The sequence below is a fragment of the Carcharodon carcharias genome, assembly GCF_017639515.1.
Source record: "Carcharodon carcharias isolate sCarCar2 chromosome 27 unlocalized genomic scaffold, sCarCar2.pri SUPER_27_unloc_1, whole genome shotgun sequence".
NCBI lineage: Eukaryota > Metazoa > Chordata > Chondrichthyes > Lamniformes > Lamnidae > Carcharodon > Carcharodon carcharias.
In genome coordinates, this window is record NW_024470624.1 from 7028370 (window position 1) to 7046386 (window position 18017).

At 59.5% G+C, this 18017-nt stretch overlaps 1 protein-coding gene across 2 annotated transcripts in view; it reads left to right on the forward strand.

Moving 5' to 3' along the window:
• Nucleotides 1–18017, forward strand: part of LOC121273656 (rho guanine nucleotide exchange factor 40-like) — a 231445-nt gene that overhangs the window by 126509 nt on the left and 86919 nt on the right. For both annotated transcript variants that reach the window (XM_041180801.1, XM_041180802.1), the window contains 6 exons: nt 3039–3161; nt 4844–5035; nt 6460–7178; nt 10813–11062; nt 13737–13826; nt 15805–16029. In XM_041180801.1, coding sequence (XP_041036735.1) covers nt 3039–3161; nt 4844–5035; nt 6460–7178; nt 10813–11062; nt 13737–13826; nt 15805–16029 — 1599 coding nt within the window. The remainder of the gene's footprint in view (nt 1–3038; nt 3162–4843; nt 5036–6459; nt 7179–10812; nt 11063–13736; nt 13827–15804; nt 16030–18017) is intronic.

Below are 18017 nucleotides of genomic sequence, written 5' to 3' on the forward strand. Positions count from 1 at the left end.
TGAGAGATATGGTCACTTTTATCCCCTGAACTCGCGTTGTTTTATCCCCCAAACTCTCGCTGTTTTATCTCCCGAACTCTCGCTGTTTTATCCCCCGAGCTCTCGCTGTTTTATCCCCCGGGCTCTCGCTGTTTTATCCCCCGGGCTCTCGCTGTTTCATCCCCCGGGCTCTCGCTGTTTCATCCCCCGGGCTCTCGCTGTTTCATCCCCCGGGCTCTCGCTGTTTCATCCCCCGGGCTCTCGCTGTTTTATCCCCCGGGCTCTCGCTGTTTTATCCCCCGAGCTCTCGCTGTTTTATCCCCCGAGCTCTCGCTGTTTTATCCCCCGAACTCTCGCTGTTTTATCCCCCGAACTCTCGATGTTTTATCCCCCGAGCTCTCGCTGTTTTATCCCCCGAACTCTCGCTGGTTTATCTCCCAAACTCTCGCTGTTTTATTCCCTAAATCGTCGCTTTATTATCTTGTTCAAAGCCTGTTATGTTTCATGGAGTTGTCACAACACAGAACGGGGCCACTTGGCCCGTTGGCACTCTGCTGTACCTCCGAAGGAGCACTTCACCTCAAGCCGCGTAGATACCCCCCTGCCTTCCTTTCCGGATCAGCTCTTGAATGCCTCAATCAAACCCGCCTCCGCCCCACGCCCTCAGGCAGCCCGCTCCAGATTCCTCTCCGCTGGCCGTGGTGAAAAACCCTCCCCTCCAGCCACCCTCGCTTCTTTGGGCAGTTCCCCCAGATCTGTGCCCTCCTGTTCTCGATCCTCCCACCAGCAGGAATGGTCACATGCCTTTTCTCAGCTCTGATGTAGGGCCAGCTCGACCCGAGGCCTTTAACTCTGTCCCTCCCACCCCAGATCCTGCCAGGCCTGTCAAGCATTCCCAGCATTTCATGTTTTCCTTTCCGATTTCTGGCATCCGCAGGGTTGACCTAAAACAGTTCGTCGAACCTTTGGCACCTTTAAGTGCGCGCATTAGCTGGAGCATTTCCATACATTACAACATTGACCGCCCTTCAAAAAGCACTTCATATCGATGCAAGATCTTACTCGTTCCTTTTCCCTAGGGAATAATCTATAGGAATCTGAGTTAACCCAGAATCCAAAGGCTGTGGAGCTAGCCAGTGTAGCATAAGTGTCCGGCATATACAGGGTTAATGTGGGACTGAGCACAGTACCGCTCACATAGTGATTTTAGAAGGCACGTGACCAAGACCTAGGGTTCGTGTGATATTAAGCAGAGACGTGTAGAGACCTAGGCATGGAGGTAGCTCCTTGCCTGATACTTTACTACATATATATATGTATGTAGTCACAGCAGTTAATAAAGGCTTGCTGTTGGCGTTCAGAAGACTACGAAGGCCTCTTTAAGAGACACACTCTGTAACCAACACCATCCCATGCCTCCGCAGAGACTGGCCCACATCCATGGGATAAAGACTTGTGGGGAGGTGTAGTATAAAGGTTTGGCACATAAGGATTAATGTGGGACAGAGTACAGTACCCCTCACACAGTGATGTTAGAAGGCACATGACCAAGACCTAGGGTTTGTGTGATATTGAGCAGAGACGTCTAAAGGCCCAGGCAAGGACATAGCTCCTTGCCTGTACCCTTTACTATATATATCTATGTAGTCACAAGTAGTTAATAAAGACTTGCTGTTGGCATTCAGAAGGCTACAAAGGCTTATTTAAGAGACACTCTCTGTAACCAACACCATCCCAACAAGGTGGCAGCGGTGGGCTATGCACCCACGCCTCCGCAGAGACTGGCCCACATCCATGGGATAAAGACTTGTGGGGAGGTGTAGTATAAAGGTTTGGCACATAAGGATTAATGTGGGACTGAGCACAGTACCGCTCACACAGTGATGTCAGAAGGCAGGTGACCAAGACCTAGGGTTCGTGTGATATTGAGCAGAGACGTGTAAAGGCCCAGGCATGGACTTAATGGACTTAGCTCCTTGTTCCCTATACCCTTTACAGTATAGACGCATATAGTCACAGGCAGTTAACGACAACTTGTTGTTAACATTCTGAAGACTACGAAAGCACACGCTGTAACCAACACCACCCCAGCAGCCAGGATTATCTGGAATACAGATTCAGGCAGTAGCCTATAGTATGCAGGATCGATGACACTCACAAAAGGACTGATCCATGGGAGTAGGATCTGGTCACAATTTATGGATCTACCGAGGAATCATCCGGCCAGAGCACCTGATAATCTATGTAAAACAAAACTAGCCAGGAATTGATAGGGTAAGTTAATAATGTGTAAGACCACAGATTGAGCCTTGAGCGTGTGCAATGCAGAGCCAGACAATTTATAGAAAACCAACCTAGTCAGGAGTCCACAGAATGAAGAACTGGAGAATAGCCTATAGAATACAGATTAATCAAGAATCTACAGGATGTAGGAACAGACAAGGAACTAAAACATGTGGATCTGGCCAAGAATACATAGGGCACAGAATGGGACATAATCGATGGATTCTGGAGATAACCAGTGAACTGCAGGCACATACAGACACCTGCACACACAAGCACCCATGCACACAGACAGGTGCACACTGTGTCTCACACATTTTTGTGGACACACTGGCCCACTCACACATGCACAATTGTGCATCAACTTGTGCACGTACACAAGTGCACACACACACATACACACACACACCCAGGCACACACAACTGCCCACAGACAGGCACACATACATACCAGCGTACACACACACCTGCACACATTGACACACACACTTACACTCTTGCCTGCAATCCTGCTCACGCAGCCATGTGCAGACACTGAAGCCTCACACACCTACACACAAGCGGACAAGAACGCTTGCATGCACTTGCACGCTCATGTGCACACGCACGTGCACACCCAGACATGTATGTGTGTGTGGGTGTGTGTGCATGCATGCATGTGTGTGTATGCATGCTTGTGCACACAGACACACACGCACGTGCATATAAATTTTTCTCTTGATCTCAATCAGTCCTGTTCTTTTTTCATCATCCATCTTCCTCTCTTTCCCCCTCAGGTGAGTCACTGGTTGAAGAACATGGGGCAGCCACAACTGGACAAGTGTGTGGAAATGGGAGACTCACTCCCAGCTCTCAGGAAGAAACAGCAGGAGTTTCAAGACTTCAACCACAGGGCACTGGTGAGTGGGTGAGGCAGGAAGCCATTCATAGTGTTATGGCAGGATGAACGTATTCGTTAAGATTATCAGTCGGGCTCACAATGGAGCTCACTTATACCTGCTAGAAGCTCTATATATTCATACGCAGGGGCCTGTCCTCCTCTGCAGGCAAAAGAGACATGTCCAGGCATTTCACTTTTTTTTGAATTGAACAAAAAGTGTGGGGGCAACAATTCCCTGGTGCATTCTCCCTGCCGATGCCTCAACCAATCAGGGTTGACTTGCCAGCCAATCAGCACCCTTCACTTATGCAGCAAAATTGTTGCTCCCTTTGAAATTTTGCATTCTTGCATCTGTCCAGGGGAGTGCAAGACGAAAAAGCTCAAGAGCTTGCTTCTCTTTTCTCAGCAATATATTCTTTCCTTGGCTGCCCATGTGAGTGAGTGTTAGTGTGTGCGCAATCGTGTGTGCATGCGTGTGTACGTATGTGTGTGTGCATGAGTGAGTGTGCGTGCATGTGCCCATGAGTGTGTGTGCGTGAGTGTGTGTGCACGCCCGTGAGTGCCCATGTGTGTGCGCGTGTGCCTGTGTGTGTGTGCGCGCGCGTGTGTGTGCGTGCGCGCGTGTGTGTGTGCGTGCGTGCGAGAGTGTGTGTGTGTGTGCGTCCTATCCACCCTGTCCATGCCCCTCATAATCTTGTACACCTCGATCAGGTCGCCCCTCAGTCTTCTCTGCTCCAACAAAAACAACCCAAGTCTATCCAACCTCTCTTCATAACTTTAAATATTTCATCCCAGGCAACATCCTGGTGAATCTCCCCCACTATCCATTAGGACACCCATTAAAATTGGTCTCTTTGACCAATCTCTAAAATCAGGCACCTCAGCGTCTCCTTGCACAGCTCGGCATTGAAATCTGTCAGGCCGTTGGGCCGGACACGTTTGCCATTTTAAGGGTGTTGTATAAATGCGAGGCGGTGCAGTGAGATTTGCTGGGGCGTTTCTCAGGAGTGTGATCAGGTTTGTTTTCTGTTGAAAAATCGGCACCCTTGCCGCCTTTTAAGACCCAATGAGCACATTCCGCCAGCTTAACTTCACGCCACTATCAGCACCTCCTTTAGTCCTTAACAGCACCATTGATGCTCCCTTTGTCTTGCGCCCATCTTTGTCAAATCTCTCCTGAGCTTGCACCTGTCCCTGAGCTTCTACTTGCTTCACCCGCACCCCCCCTCCACTTTAAACAGCGTAAAACCCACCGCATTCCTATGTCTCTTCAGCTCCGAAGAAGGGGCACACGGACTCGTGACGTCACCCCCCCCCCCGCCCCCTTTCTCTCTCCGCAGGTGCCACCGGACCGGCTGAGATTTTCCAGCAATTTTCCGTTTTTGTTTCAGATTTCCAGCGCCTGCGGCGATTTGCTTCTGCCTTTCCGACCCTCCTTGATACCTAACTCCTCGACATGGCTGTCCGCGCTGCCCGTTCCGATATCTCCCTCTTACCCTCCCCCTCCCCACCCCACCCCATCCACCTCCTCCCACACTCCAGGTTCACCACAGTCATCGGGAAGCGCCTCGCTCTGTCTCGGGAAACACGGGTTGTGGCTGAGATTGAACAGCTTGAGGTCAAGTCCAGATAACTGACGCTGAACAACCCCTTTCTCCCCGACCCCGCCCAAACCGTCTCCTCCCCGCTCCGATCCGCCAGGAATATTGCCAGAAAGCACAGGGGCTCCTCCGGGACATGACGCGCTGGGAAGCGGCCGTCTCGCCACAGCTGGGGGCGTGCGCGCAGAGGCTCCGGGGTTACAGGGCACAGCTGGCGGACTTCACCGAACGGGCAGAGCAGTGCCGCCTCACCATCGACAGGACCATCCGGCTCCACGAGTTCTTCCAGGCGGTAAGAGTCCGGCGACGTGGCAGGGGTGGGGGAGGTGGTTGGGTTCCTGGTGGGCCAGTGCGAGGGAGCTGGATTAACATCACTACAGATACAGTCAGTAACACAGGGTGCTGGGGGCAGAGGGGTTACTGAGTGACAGTGTGAGGGAGCTGGATTAACATCACTACAGATACAGTCAGTAACACAGGGTGCTGGGGGGAGAGGGGTTACTGAGTGACAGTATGAGGGAGCTGGATTAACTTCAGTACAGATACAGTCAGTGACACAGGGAGCTGGGGGGAGAGGGGTTACTGAGTGACGGTGTGAGGGAGCTGGATTAACATCAGTATATAGTCAGTGACACAGGGTGCTGGGGGGAGAGGAGTTACTGAGTGACAGTGTGAGGGAGCTGGATTAACATCAGTACAGATACAGTCAGTAACACAGGGAGCTGGGGGGAGAGGAGTTACTGAGTGACAGTGTGAGGGAGCTGGATTAACATCAGTACAGATACAGTCAGTAACACAGGGTGCTGGGGGGAGAGGGTTTTCTGAGTGACGGTGTGAGGGAGCTGGATTAACATCAGTACAGATACAGTCAGAAACTCAGGGCACTGGGGGGAGAGGGGTTACTGAGTGAAAGTGTGAGGGAGCTGGATCATCATCAGTACAGATACAGTCAGTAACACAGGGTGCTGGGGGGGAGAGGGGTTACTGAGTGACAGTGTGAGGGAGCTGGATTAACATCAGTACAGATACAGTCAGTAACACAGGGTGCTGGGGGGGGAGAGGGGTTACTGAGTGACGGTGTGAGGGAGCTGGATTAACATCAGTACAGATACAGTCAGTAACACAGGGTGCTGGGCGGAGAGGGGTTACTGAGTGACGGTGTGACAGAGCTGGATTAACATCAGTACAGATACAGTCAGTAACACAGGGAGCTGGGGGGAGAGGAGTTACTGAGTGACGGTGTGAGGGAGCTGGATTAACATCAGTACAGATACAGTCAGTAACACAGGGTGCTGGGGGGAGAGGGGTTACTGAGTGACAGTGTGAGGGAGCTGGATTAACATCAGTACAGATACAGTCAGTAACACAGGGTGCTGGGGGGGAGAGGGGTTACTGAGTGACAGTGTGAGGGAGCTGGATTAACATCAGTACAGATACAGTCAGTAACACAGGGTGCTGGGGGGGAGAGGGGAGAGGGGTTACTGAGTGACAGTGTGAGGGAGCTGGATTAACATCAGTACAGATACAGTCGGTAACACGGGGTGCTGTTGACATTGAAACGATCGTGTCATGTTAGGATTGAACCATTGCCAGTCGCGCACTCTGAGCCGCGCTGAGCCAACACACAGGGCGTAGGTTAGCAAGCCGCTCGCGAGCCGCTCCCATTTACCGGACGAGGAATTCTCCTCGCCTGTTGTGTTTTTTTTCGTTCCGCAGGCCGACAGTTGGGCATCGGGAAGCACCGACTCCCTGGCTGGCGTCAGCGTGGAGCGCAGCCTGCCGCCCGGTCAGCGCGAGGCGGCCCTGGCCGCGCTGGACTCCCGCTTCCAGGAGATGCGGCGGCTGGCCGAGGAGCTGGCGGCCGGGCGCTGGCTGGGCCGGTGGGCGGCCTGCCGGGAGGCCGCCTCGAGGGCCAGCGCTGGGCCTGGCCAGAGGAAGGCGCCCGAGGGGGCGGCTGGCACCCCCCGCCCGGGCCGGGGGAGCCCCTGCCAGCCGTCCGGCGACCCTGCCACGTCCCCCACGCTGAGCGCGGCCTCGCTGGGCAGCAGCAGCGGCCGGCTCTCGGCCCCCTCCCTGGGGTCGCCTGGGCCGGAGGGACCGGCCCGCGCCCCCCTACCCTGGCGCCCCGGCCCCCTGGGCGGGGCCTCCTCACCGCCCCTGGCCCACGCTTCCAGCCCGGACGTCCGCGGCTCTCCCCACACCCCCCCGGCCGGGGGCAGCGCCTTCAGCCGGAGGTCGCTCAGCGAGCCGGGCGGCACGGTTCCCGGCGGCGCCGGCGTCCTGATCCGGGGCCTGGAGGTCAGCAGCCGCGAGGTGGTGGACCGGACCTGCTCGCCCAGGGAACACGTCATGCTGGCCAGAGCGGGAGCCGCCGCCCCCCCCATCGACGCCCCCTGGGGGGGCGCGCCCAGGATCGGGGTGCAGGCCAAGAGCAGGTAGGTGGACAACGCGTCCGGGGCCGGGCTGGGCTGGGGTGGGAGGGAGGGAGGCCTCGCCTCCCGGCCAAGCGAACCCTCAGCTTTCGAAGCCCTCGTTTTCAAACACCCTCCCGTGGCCCCTTCCTCCCTCCCTATCACCTCCAGAATCTCTTCCGGCCCCCCATCACCCTCCGGCATCTCCGCGCCCCTTCGATTCCGGCCGTCCCGAGATCATTCCTGCCCTCGCTCCGCTCTCTCTCTCTCTCTCTGCCCCCACTCCTCTCCGCTCTCTCTCTGCCCCCACTCCTCTCTGCTCTCTCGCTCTGCCCCCACTCCTCTCTGCTCTCTCGCTCTGCCCCCACTCCTCTCTGCTCTCTCTCTCTCTGCCCCCACTCCTCTCCGCTCTCTCTCTGCCCCCACTCCTCTCTGCTCTCTCGCTCTGCCCCCACTCCTCTCTGCTCTCTCTGCCCCCACTCCTCTCTGCTCTCTCTCTCTGTCCCCTCTTCTCCGCTCTCTCTCAAAACCCCACTCCTCTCCGCTCTCTCTCTCTGGCCCCACTCCTCTCCGCTCTCTCTTTCTGCCCCCACTCCTCTCCGCTCTCTCTCCCTCTCTGCCCCCACTCCTCTCTGCTCTCTCCCTCTCTGCCCCCACTCCTCTCTGCTCTCTCCCTCTCTGCCCCAACTCCTCTCCGCTCTCTCTCTCTGCCCCCATTCCTCTCCGCTCTCTCTCTCTGCCCCCACTCCTCTCCGCTCTCTCTTTCTGCCCCCACTCCTCTCCGCTCTCTCTCTCTGCCCCCACTCCTCTCCGCTCTCTCTCTCTGCCCCCACTCCTCTCCGCTCTCTCTTTCTGCCCCCACTCCTCTCCGCTCTCTCTCTCTGCCCCTATTCCTCTCCGCTCTCTCTCTCTGCCCCCACTCCTCTCCGCTCTCTCTCTCTCTGCCCCCACTGCTCTCCGCTCTCTCTCTCTCTGCCCCCACTGCTCTCCGCTCTCTCTCTCTGCCCCCACTGCTCTCCGCTCTCTCTCTCTGCCCCCACTGCTCTCCGCTCTCTCACTCTCTCTGCCCCCACTCCTCTCTGCTCTCTCTCCCTCTCTCAGCCCCCACTCCTCTCTGCTCTCCCTCTCTCTGCCCACCACTCCTCTCTGCTCTCTCTCTCTCCCTCTCTCAGCCCCCACTTCTCTCTGCTCTCACTCTCTCTGCCCACCACTCCTCTCCGCTCTCTCTCTCTCACTCTCTCTGCCCACAACTCCTCTCCGCTCTCTCTCTCTGCCCCCACTCCTCTCCGCTCTCTCTCTCTGCCCCCACTCCACTCCGCTCTCTCTCTCCCTGCACCTTGGGGCCAGTCCTTCAGACCGGTCCTCCCTGGCAGGCCACCTCCCTTGACCTCCCCACGATCCCTGCGGCCCACTGTTCGTCCTATTCTTCTCCGACCGCCTTCCAGGGAGGAGCCCGGAGTAGTTTCTGGGGGGTGCTGGAGCGCACGGGTCTCCGCCCTTGCTGCGTCCCCTCAGCCGCCGACCTCACCCCTGCTGGTCCGTGCGGAGAGCCCTCTGTTCGCGCCCCCTCCCTCACCGCCCCCTCACCATCCGCCCTTAACACCATTCCGTCTGCGCGCCTCGGTCAGTCAGTCGGTCAGTTCGCTTTCATGTCGGTGCGCCGCGTGGACCCGATTTTGGCGCCATTCCAGAGCGGCCTCTGCCCACTCCCATCTGCCACCACCTCCCCACCCCCCCCTCCCCCACCCACCCACTCCTCCCAACCCTCCCCCAGCTTCCCCCCTCTCCTGGACCCGCATCCCCGTTCAGGATCTAGTTCCGCTCCGACGTTGCTGAGCCGGGGACGGCAGGGAAGAACAAAAAAAATCCATGTTTTTTCCCTTATATAACTCAACCCCCCGTGAAGCTGCTCCTGCCTCGCCACTCTTCCCGACCCACTCCAAATCCCACGGCCAACCGCCCCCCCCACCCCCCCCGGGCCAACCCCACCATCAACACCCCCACCGCCTCCCCGCTCCCACCCCGGAGCCCTTGCAGATAGTGTGGGTTCAGGAGAAGGGGAGGGAAGTGGGTGGGGGGTTGGTGTTGGGGGTGGGTTGGGGAGGGGAGATTCCCACAACTTGGAGGGTTTCCGGTGTGGGCGAGGAGTCTGCAACAGCCATGGGGGGGGGGGGGGGGGGGGGGGCATCAGAGAGCAGGGGTGATGTTGGGGAAGCGGGGCCTGCGCCGAGCAGGATGTACTGTAAACAGAAAGTCGCATTCTCCTTTTATGCCTTCAAACTTACTTTAAATCATTTCATTTACCAGTGGAGAAATTTAAGCAACGTAAAATATTTCACCTTCGCGGGTGTAACGTTTTGATATCGTTTTTTTTTTCTTTCCGGCTGGGAAGCCCCCTACAGGACCTCAGTGTACAGCTTTAACACTGATCCCTCACGGGGCATCGATGTCTCAACGCTTGGCTTAGGAGTCGCGCTTTTTCAGGAGCGTGGCCACAACACTTAAGTGGGGTCTCGCCGTGTCTCCCGCTCCCGTCTTCCCCACCCGAATCGGACAGGCGGGGGTTGGGGGGGTGCGTGGGGGTTGGGGGGGTGCCTCACATAGGTTGCCTGCAATGTACTCCTCCCAGTGTTCAGCCCCGTTCGCTTCCTTAGAAATGAACGTCCGACACGTTGTACCCACCCCCCCCCCACTCCCCCAACCCACCCCCACGACCCCACTCACCTCAACCCCCCCCACGCCCCCCCCCCACTCCAACCCCCACGACCCCACTCACCTCAACCCCCCCCCCACGGCCCCCCCACTCCAACCATCACGCCCCCACCCCCCCCACGCCCCCACCCCCCCACCCCCCCCACGCCCCCACCCCCCCACCCCCCCCACGCCCCCACCCCCCCACCTCCAACCCCACACCTCCAACCCCACACCCCCCCAACTCCAACCCCACACCCCCCACCCCAACCCCCACATCCCCCCAACCCAACTCCCACCACCCCCCACCCCATCACACCCCCCACCCTTCACCCCCCCCAACGTTTCACCCCCCCCACCTTTCACCCCCCACCACCTTTCACCCCCCCACCACCTTTCACCCCCCCCACCTTTCACCCCCCACCACCTTTCACCCCCCCACCACCTTTCACCCCCCACCACCTTTCACCCCCCACCACTGCCCCTTTTCTGGGCTCGTAACCCTTGAGCAATTACTAGATCTCCGCTTAACCTTCAACGAGGAGAACAACCCCAGCTCCTCCATTAAAACCTAACCACCCCCACCCCCACCCCCACCCCCACCCCCACCCCCAATTTTGCCCCCAGCACCTCTCTCGCTCCCGGCCGCGGGTAAGCGGTCCGCGTCGGCGCTGTCGTTGGCGAGCGCCGGTCCGGCGGCTCGCGGGTTCCCGCCTCTCCAGTCCGGAGCTGGTGGGGCGCGAGACACCGGCCCCGCCGCTGCCACCATGTGATGTTTCGAGCGCAAAGAACGTCGGGAGCCCACCGCCGCCGCCGGTCTCGGCCGCTGCTGCGTCAGGGACGCTGCGAGCTCTTTCCTCGGGAGGGTGAGGAGGGGGGCGTGTACTTCCATCCCCACGTCTCCCAGCTCACGGCAAGTCTTTCTTTTCTCCCCCCCCCCCCCCCCAATTCCCTGCCGTGGACCCAGCAAACTCCGACGCACCTTGGCCGAGGCACTGGCGGCAGAGCAGGAGTACGTCGGCTCGCTGGCCCGCGTGGTCGAGGACTACCTCCCGGAGATGGACCGGCCGGACGCGCCGCAGGACCTGCGCGGCAAGCGGGGCGTCGTCTTCGGCAACCTGGAGAAGCTCCTGGCCTTCCACCGACAGCGCCTCCTGCCGGAGCTGAGGGGCTGCCTGGCGCACCCGCTCCGCCTCGGCGAGTGCTTCCTCCGCCACGTGAGTACTCGCGCGCCTCCCCCCAGCGACTCGTCACCTCCCCTCGCCCTCGCCAGGGCTCCGGCGCCCGCGCCCACACCCCCCCCCAATCCTCTTCTGGCGGCTCCCGTAGCCCCCGCTCTCCCCGGGGCTTTTGCGACCCGGGGCTGCCAGGCGTACCCGGTGCCTTCCCTCTCTCGGGCTGACCTCAGCTCACGATTGGGGAAGAGAGGAGGGGAGAGAGGGGGGAGAGAGGAGGGGAGAGAGGGGGGGAGAGAGGGGGGAGAGAGGAGGGGAGAGGTGGGGGTGGGGAGAGAGGGGGGAGAGGTGGGGGTGGGGGGAGAGGAGAGAGGGGGGTGGGGGGAGAGGGGAGAGGGGGGAAGGGGGTGGGGGGAGAGGGGGGAAGGGGGTGGGTGGGGGTAGGGGGTGGGGGGCAGGAGGGGTGGGGAGAGAGGGGGAGAGAGGAGAGGGAGGGGGGAGAGGAGGGGGGGTGGGGAGAGGGAGGGGGAGAGGAGGGGAGAGGGGGGAAGGGGGTGGGGGGAGAGGGGGAAGGGGGTGGGGGGAGAAGGGGTGGGTGGGGGAAGGGGGTGGGGGGAGAGGGGGAAGGGGTGGGTGGGGGCAGGGGGAGGGGTGGGTGGGGGGAGAGGGGGAAGGGGTGGGTGGGGGCAGGGGGAGGGGTGGGTGGGGGAAGGGGGGGTGGGGGGGAGGGGGGAGAAGGGGTGGGTGGGTGGGGGCAGGGGGGGAGGGGGGTGGGGGGAGGGGTGGGGGCAGGGGGGAGAGGAGGGAGGTGGGGGGGGGAGGGAGGGGGGTGGGGGGAGAGGGGAGGGGAGAGGGGGTGGGGGGAGAGGGGAGGGGAGAGAGGGTGGGGCTGGGGGGAGAGGGGAGGGGAGAGAGGGGAGGGGGGTGAGGGGGTGGGGGGAGAGGGAGGAGGTAGAGGGGAGGGCGAGGTGGGGGGTGAGGGGAGGGGGAGGTGGGGGGAGAGGAGAGTGGGGGGAGAGGGGAGGGGGAGAGGGGGGAGAGGGGAGGGGGAGAGGGGGGGGGAGGGGGAGAGGGGGGAGTGGAGGGGAGAGGGGGTGGGGGGAGAGGGGAGGGGGGGTGGGGGGAGGGGAGAGAAGAGGGGAGGGGAGAGGGGAGAGAGGGTGGGGCTGGGGGGAGAGAGGGGAGGGGAGAGAGGAGAGGGGGAGGGGAGGGGGGTGGGGGGAGGGGAGAGAGGGGGAGGGGAGGGGGGTGGGGGGAGGGGAGGGGAGAGAGGGTGGGGGAGGGGGGTGGGGGGAGGGAGGAGGTGGGGGGTGAGGGGAAGGGAGAGAGGGGGGTGGGGAGAGAGGGGAGGGGGGGGAGGGGAGAGAGGTGGTGTGGTGTGTGGGGAGAGAGGGGGGTGGGGTGTGGGGGGAGAGGGTAGAGAGGGGGGTGGGGTGTGGGGGCAGAGGGGAGAGTGGGGGGTGGGGTGTGGGGGGAGAGGGGAGAGAGGGGGGTGGGGTGTGGGGGGAGAGGGGGGAGGGGAGAGAGGGGGCTGGGGTGTGGGGGTAGGTGAGAGAGGAGGGAGGGAGAGCGAGGGGTGGGGGGAGAGGGGAGGGGAGAGTGGGGGTGGGCGGAGAGGAGAGGGGGGAGAGGGGAGGGGGTTGAGGGGAAGGGAGAGAGGGGGGGTGGGGGGAGGAGAGAGGGGGGGTGGGGGGAGGGTGGGGTGGGGGGAAAGGGGAGGGGAGAGGGGGGTGGTGGGGGGGGCGGGAGAGGGGAGGACCCTCTCCCTCCCCCTCCCCCTCTTCCCCTGCCCCCCTCCCCCTCCTCCCCCTGCCCCCCTCTCCCCCCTCCCCCCTCTCCCCCTGCCCCTCCCCCTCTCCCCCTCTCCCCCTCCCCCTCTCCCCTCTCCCCCTCTCCCCCTTCCTCTCTCCCCTCCCTCGACGTCCTGAGGCCCCAAGATCGGACCCCCGAAACCCAAGACCAGGTGGAAACGGCAGGTGCTGGTCATCGCTCGTGGCGCTGTCCGTGGGTTCCTGCTGTGCGCGCTCGGGCGCTGACGGAGAGGGGATTCCCGGATACCGACCTTCCCGTTCCAGCCCCGTTTGCCGAAGCCGCGGACCTTTTGGCGGGGAGGTTGGGGGGGGTGAGGGGTGGGGTTGGGGGGGGGGGGTGAGGGGTGGGGTTGGGGGGACGGTGAGTGGTGGGGTTGGGGGGGGGCCAGCAGGCCCCCTGCCCGGTCTCATCTCCGTGTGTCCCCGGCTCGCGGCCGCCCCTTCCACACGAGCGGCGAGTGAGCCGCCACTTCTCGCCGGAGCTGCTGCCCTGACGGAGAGGCCCAGCCAGGTGTTGCCCCCCCCCCCCCCTCCTCCTCCCGCCGCCTCCCAATACCATCATGGCCGACCCCGCCGCACGCCCTAAAGTCCTTGGCCCCCACCCCCCAAGCGACTGAAGAACGTCTGCCTCGGCCTCACGTATATCCAACGGGCATCAGGACTCAACTTGCTGCTGTCCTCAAGGATCTTGGCATCTCCCCCTTACCCTTTCACTTCCTCCCGCCCCCACCACCAAATCCTGTTTTCACCCCCCCCACCCCTCCCTGCCGCGGACCTGCTTTCTCCACCGCCCCTTCCCTCTTCTCTTGTTCGGATTTACCGTAAGAGGCGTTTCGATGTGATACCTCTCCTCCTTTCTTCTTCTCCCCCCACCCATCCCACCCCCCCTTCCCCCCCCCCAACAGAAAGAGCAGTTCTCCATGTACGCCCTCTACGTAAAGAACAAAGCACAATTGGACGCCCTCCTCGCCAGCCACAGCAACACCTTCTTCGAGGTAATGGTACGGCGCCGGGTTCCGTTGGGTCTGGCGTCGTTGGTGTTGGGTGCGACGGTGGGGTGGTGGGGAGGAGACGGAAGGTCGGAGGGGTGGTGGGTGCGGTGGGGGGCGGTGGTGGCGATCGGGGCTGGAGTGGGGTGGGCGCCAAACCCCCCGGCGTTTCGGCCTTAAAAAAGGGAGGTCCCCTCAATGGGGCAGGGTTGGGGATCCCTTCATTTGTTGCCCATCCCTAATTACACCCTTGAACAGAGTGTCGCGCTCCACCATTTCAGAGGTGGGGGGGGTGCAGTCAAGAGTCAACCACACTTCGCTGTGGAGGTGGGGGAGTTGGGAGGTGGGGGGGGGTGCGCGGGGTCGGGGTTGGGGTGTCCGGAGTCACGCGTAGGCCAGACTGGGGTAAGGACGGCAGATTTCCCTTCCACCAAAGGCAGCCCAGTTACTCTCCCTGTGACACACTCCCTCAAGATTATTCCCTTTGTAACTCTAAACTCCCTTTCTGGTACTTTACCCGTAACTCTCCCGTTGTGCTGCATGTAGGTTGCGTAGTGGGAATGTCGCTGGGCTATTAATCCAGAGAAGCCAGAGCGAAACCCATAAGTGAACCAGATGGGTTTTTTTTAATGACAAACGATGCTGACTGTTGTCACAGTCCCCGTGACTGAAACTGGCTTCATAATTCCGGATTTTATGACCTCAATTTAAATTCACCAGCTGCCGTGGGTGGGATTGGAACCCGTGTTTCCCCTCCCTCACCATCCCCCCCCCACCCCCTCTCCCCGGCCAGACCATGAGCCCCAGGCCTCTGGATTACCAGCCCAGTGACATCGCCACTACCCCCACCCCGTCTGCCCCTTAATGGGCGTAGTTAACTAAACCCAACCTGGTGGTTGTGTGGGGGCAGGGGGTGGGTGGGCTGCTGTTTGCAGGGGGAGGGTTGGGGGTGGGGGAGGGGCTACAGTTGTGGCTGAGGCCCACACAGGTCAGGAAGGACACGGGTTCTGCCCACATCAGTCTGGAGCTGGATAAGCTGACCCCGGGTAGCCTAGAGGTGGAACGTCCTGGCTGCCACCCCATGTCCGGGAATATAGCTGCTCAGCGCCTGCTGAGCTGAGCACATTGTAACTCGTACATCACTCCGCACATAGCTCTTCGGGTCCATTACTTAGCGGGTGATTCTCTTTCCCCCTCCATTATTCTGCATAGAACCAATCCTGCCTCTCCCCCACATGACTCACAGCCCAGTTAACTCTTTTGGAGTCAATCAAAGTTAAATTAAATTAACAAAACGAGGGACAAAATAAAAACAGCCCCTAAATTAGGGAACTGCAAAACCAAAGGCAGCCCAGTTACTCTCCCTGTGACACACTCCCTCCCGATTATTCCCTTTGTAACTCTAAACTCCCTCTCTGGTACTTTACCCGTAACTCTCCCATTGTGCTGCATGTAGGTTGCGTAGTGGGAATGTCGCTGGGCTATTAATCCAGAGAAGCCAGAGCGAATGGTCTGGGGAGGGACAACACACGGGTTCACATCCCGCCAACGGCAGCCGGTGAAATTTAAATTCAACTCATAACGCCTGGAACTACGAAGCCAGTTTCAGTCACAGGGACCACGGCAATCGTCATCGATTGTTGTTAAAAAAAAATCCCATCTGGTTCACTCGTGTCCTCCTTTAGGGAAGGCGAAACCTGCTGTCCTTACCCGGCCTGGCCGACACCTGACTCTAGACCACCCCGGCCTCCACTGTGACGTGGTTGACTCTCAGATGTCCTCCGAAATGGCTGAGCGAGACGCTCAGTTCAAGGGGGCAATTATGGGGCACAATTAGGGCATCGCCAATGGCGTCCACATCCCGTGAAAGAATAAAATTTCAAGAACTCACCTTCAGAGCTAAATGTACTCAACCTCCGCCAGCCGCAGACCCCACTGTTTCTGATTCTTTCCCTACGCTCTTGTGACCCTCCCACCTCCGCAGAGGAAGCAGCTCTTACTGGGGGACAGGACAGGTCTGGCTGGCCACCTTCAGAAGCCCATTCAGAGGATGAGGAGCTACAGCCTCCTGCTGCAGGAGCTGACTGGCCAGTGCGAGGCCGAAGCGACCCGGGAGCTGCTCAGCCTGAGGGCCGCTGTGGACATGGTCCAGTTCCAGCTTCGCCACGGCAACAACCTCCTCGCAATGGACGCCATCCGGGGGTGCGACGTGAGTCAGGAGCGAGGCCTAATCGGCCCTCTTGAGATACGCCAGTCAGTGGACAGATCTCTCCCTGAGGGAGAGGGGGACTGAGAGACACCAGTCAGTGTACAGACATCTCCCTGAGAGAGAGGGGACTGAGAGACACCAGTCAGTGTACAGATATCTCCCTGAGAGAGAGGGGACTGAGAGACACCAGTCAGTGTACAGATATCTCCTTTAGGGAGAGAGGGGACTGAGAGACACCAGTCAGTGTAGAGATATCTCCCTGAGAGAGAGGGGGGACTGAGAGACACCAGTCAGTGTACAGATATCTCCCTGAGAGAGAGGGGACTGAGAGACACCAGTCGGTGTACAGATATCTCCCTGAGAGAGAGAGGGGACTGAGAGACACCAGTCAGTGTACAGATATCTCCCTGAGAGAGAGGGGGGGACTGAGAGACACCCATCAGTGTACAGATATCTCCCTGAGAGAGAGGGGGCTGAGAGACACCAGTCAGTGTACAGATATCTCCCTGAGGGAGAGGGGGCTGAGAGACACCAGTCAGTGTCCAGATATCTCCAATCAGTGTACAGATATCTTCCTGAGAGAGGGCGCTGAGAGACACCAGTCAGTGTCCAGATATCTCCCTGAGAGAGAGGGGACTGAGAGACGCCTCAACAAGAAACTTTTTCTCTTTCTCTCAAGTGCTAAGAAATGCAAGCTCCAACAACTCATCGACACCAACACCCATCTAGGACCCTCCACCCCTGCCTGTCGCTCCGTCCCCACCCCATCTTCCAACCCCAGCCCCGGCCGTGTATTCTCTGTACCCCCTGACCTTCCTCTCTCCAATGCTGGACGTTCAGTGCTCAGCAAAGGACTTAGTTTCATACCCTTACGCCCTCATCTCAATGAATTTTGGGCTCGGCACGATGCTGAACTCTTCTTCCACCGTCTTCATCTCCATGCTCACTTCTTTGAGCAGGAGTCCTCTCCCTGTTCAACGGATCCTTTTACCCGTCTCCAGTATTCTCCCTCCACATGGACTCCCCCCTCTGGATTCTTACCTTCTCTTGATCTTTTCATTGAGAACTGTCGGCGTGACATTAGTCGTCTCAATTGCTCTGCTCCTCTCACCCACTCTAACCTGTCTCTCTCTGAACTTACTGCACTCTGTTCTATCAGGTCCAACCCCACCATTGTCATCAAACCCGCTGACAAGGGTGGTGCTGTTGTTGTCTGGCGCACTGATCTCTACCTCGTGGAGGCTGAGCGTCAACTCGCAGACACTTCCTCCTACCTCTCCCTGGACCATGACCCCACCACTGAACATCAAGACTTTGTTTCCAGGACTGTCACTGACCTCATCTCCTCTGGAGATCTTCCTCCCACAGCTTCCAACCTAAAAGTCGCCCAACCTCGGACGGCCCGCTTCTACCTCCTACCCAAAATCCACAAACAGAACTGTCCCTGTAGACCGATCATGTCAGCTTGCTCCTGCTCCACGGAACTCATTTCTCATTATCTTGACTCCCTTCTCTCTCCCCTTGTCCAGTCCCTTCCCACCTACATCCGTGATTCCTCTGACACCTTACGTCACATCAACAATTTCCAGTCCCCTGGCCCCAACCACTTCCTCTTCACCATGGACGTCCAATCCCTCTACACCTCCATCCCCCACCGGGATGGTCTGAGGGCCCTTAGCTTCTTCCTCGAACAGAGGCCCGATCAATCCCCATCCACCACTACTGTCCTCCGTCTGGCTGAACTTGTTCTCACACTGAACAATTTCTCCTTCAACTCCTCTCACTTCCTCCAAATAAAAGGTGTGGCTATGGGTACCCGCATGGGCCCCAGCTATGCCTGTCTCTTTATGGGGTATGTGGATCATTCCTTGTTCCAGTCCTACTCTGGCCCCCTCCCACAACTCTTTCTCCAGTACATCGATGATTACTTCGGTGCTGCTTCATGCTCTCGTCGGGACTTGGAAAAATTTATTAATTTTGCTTCCAAT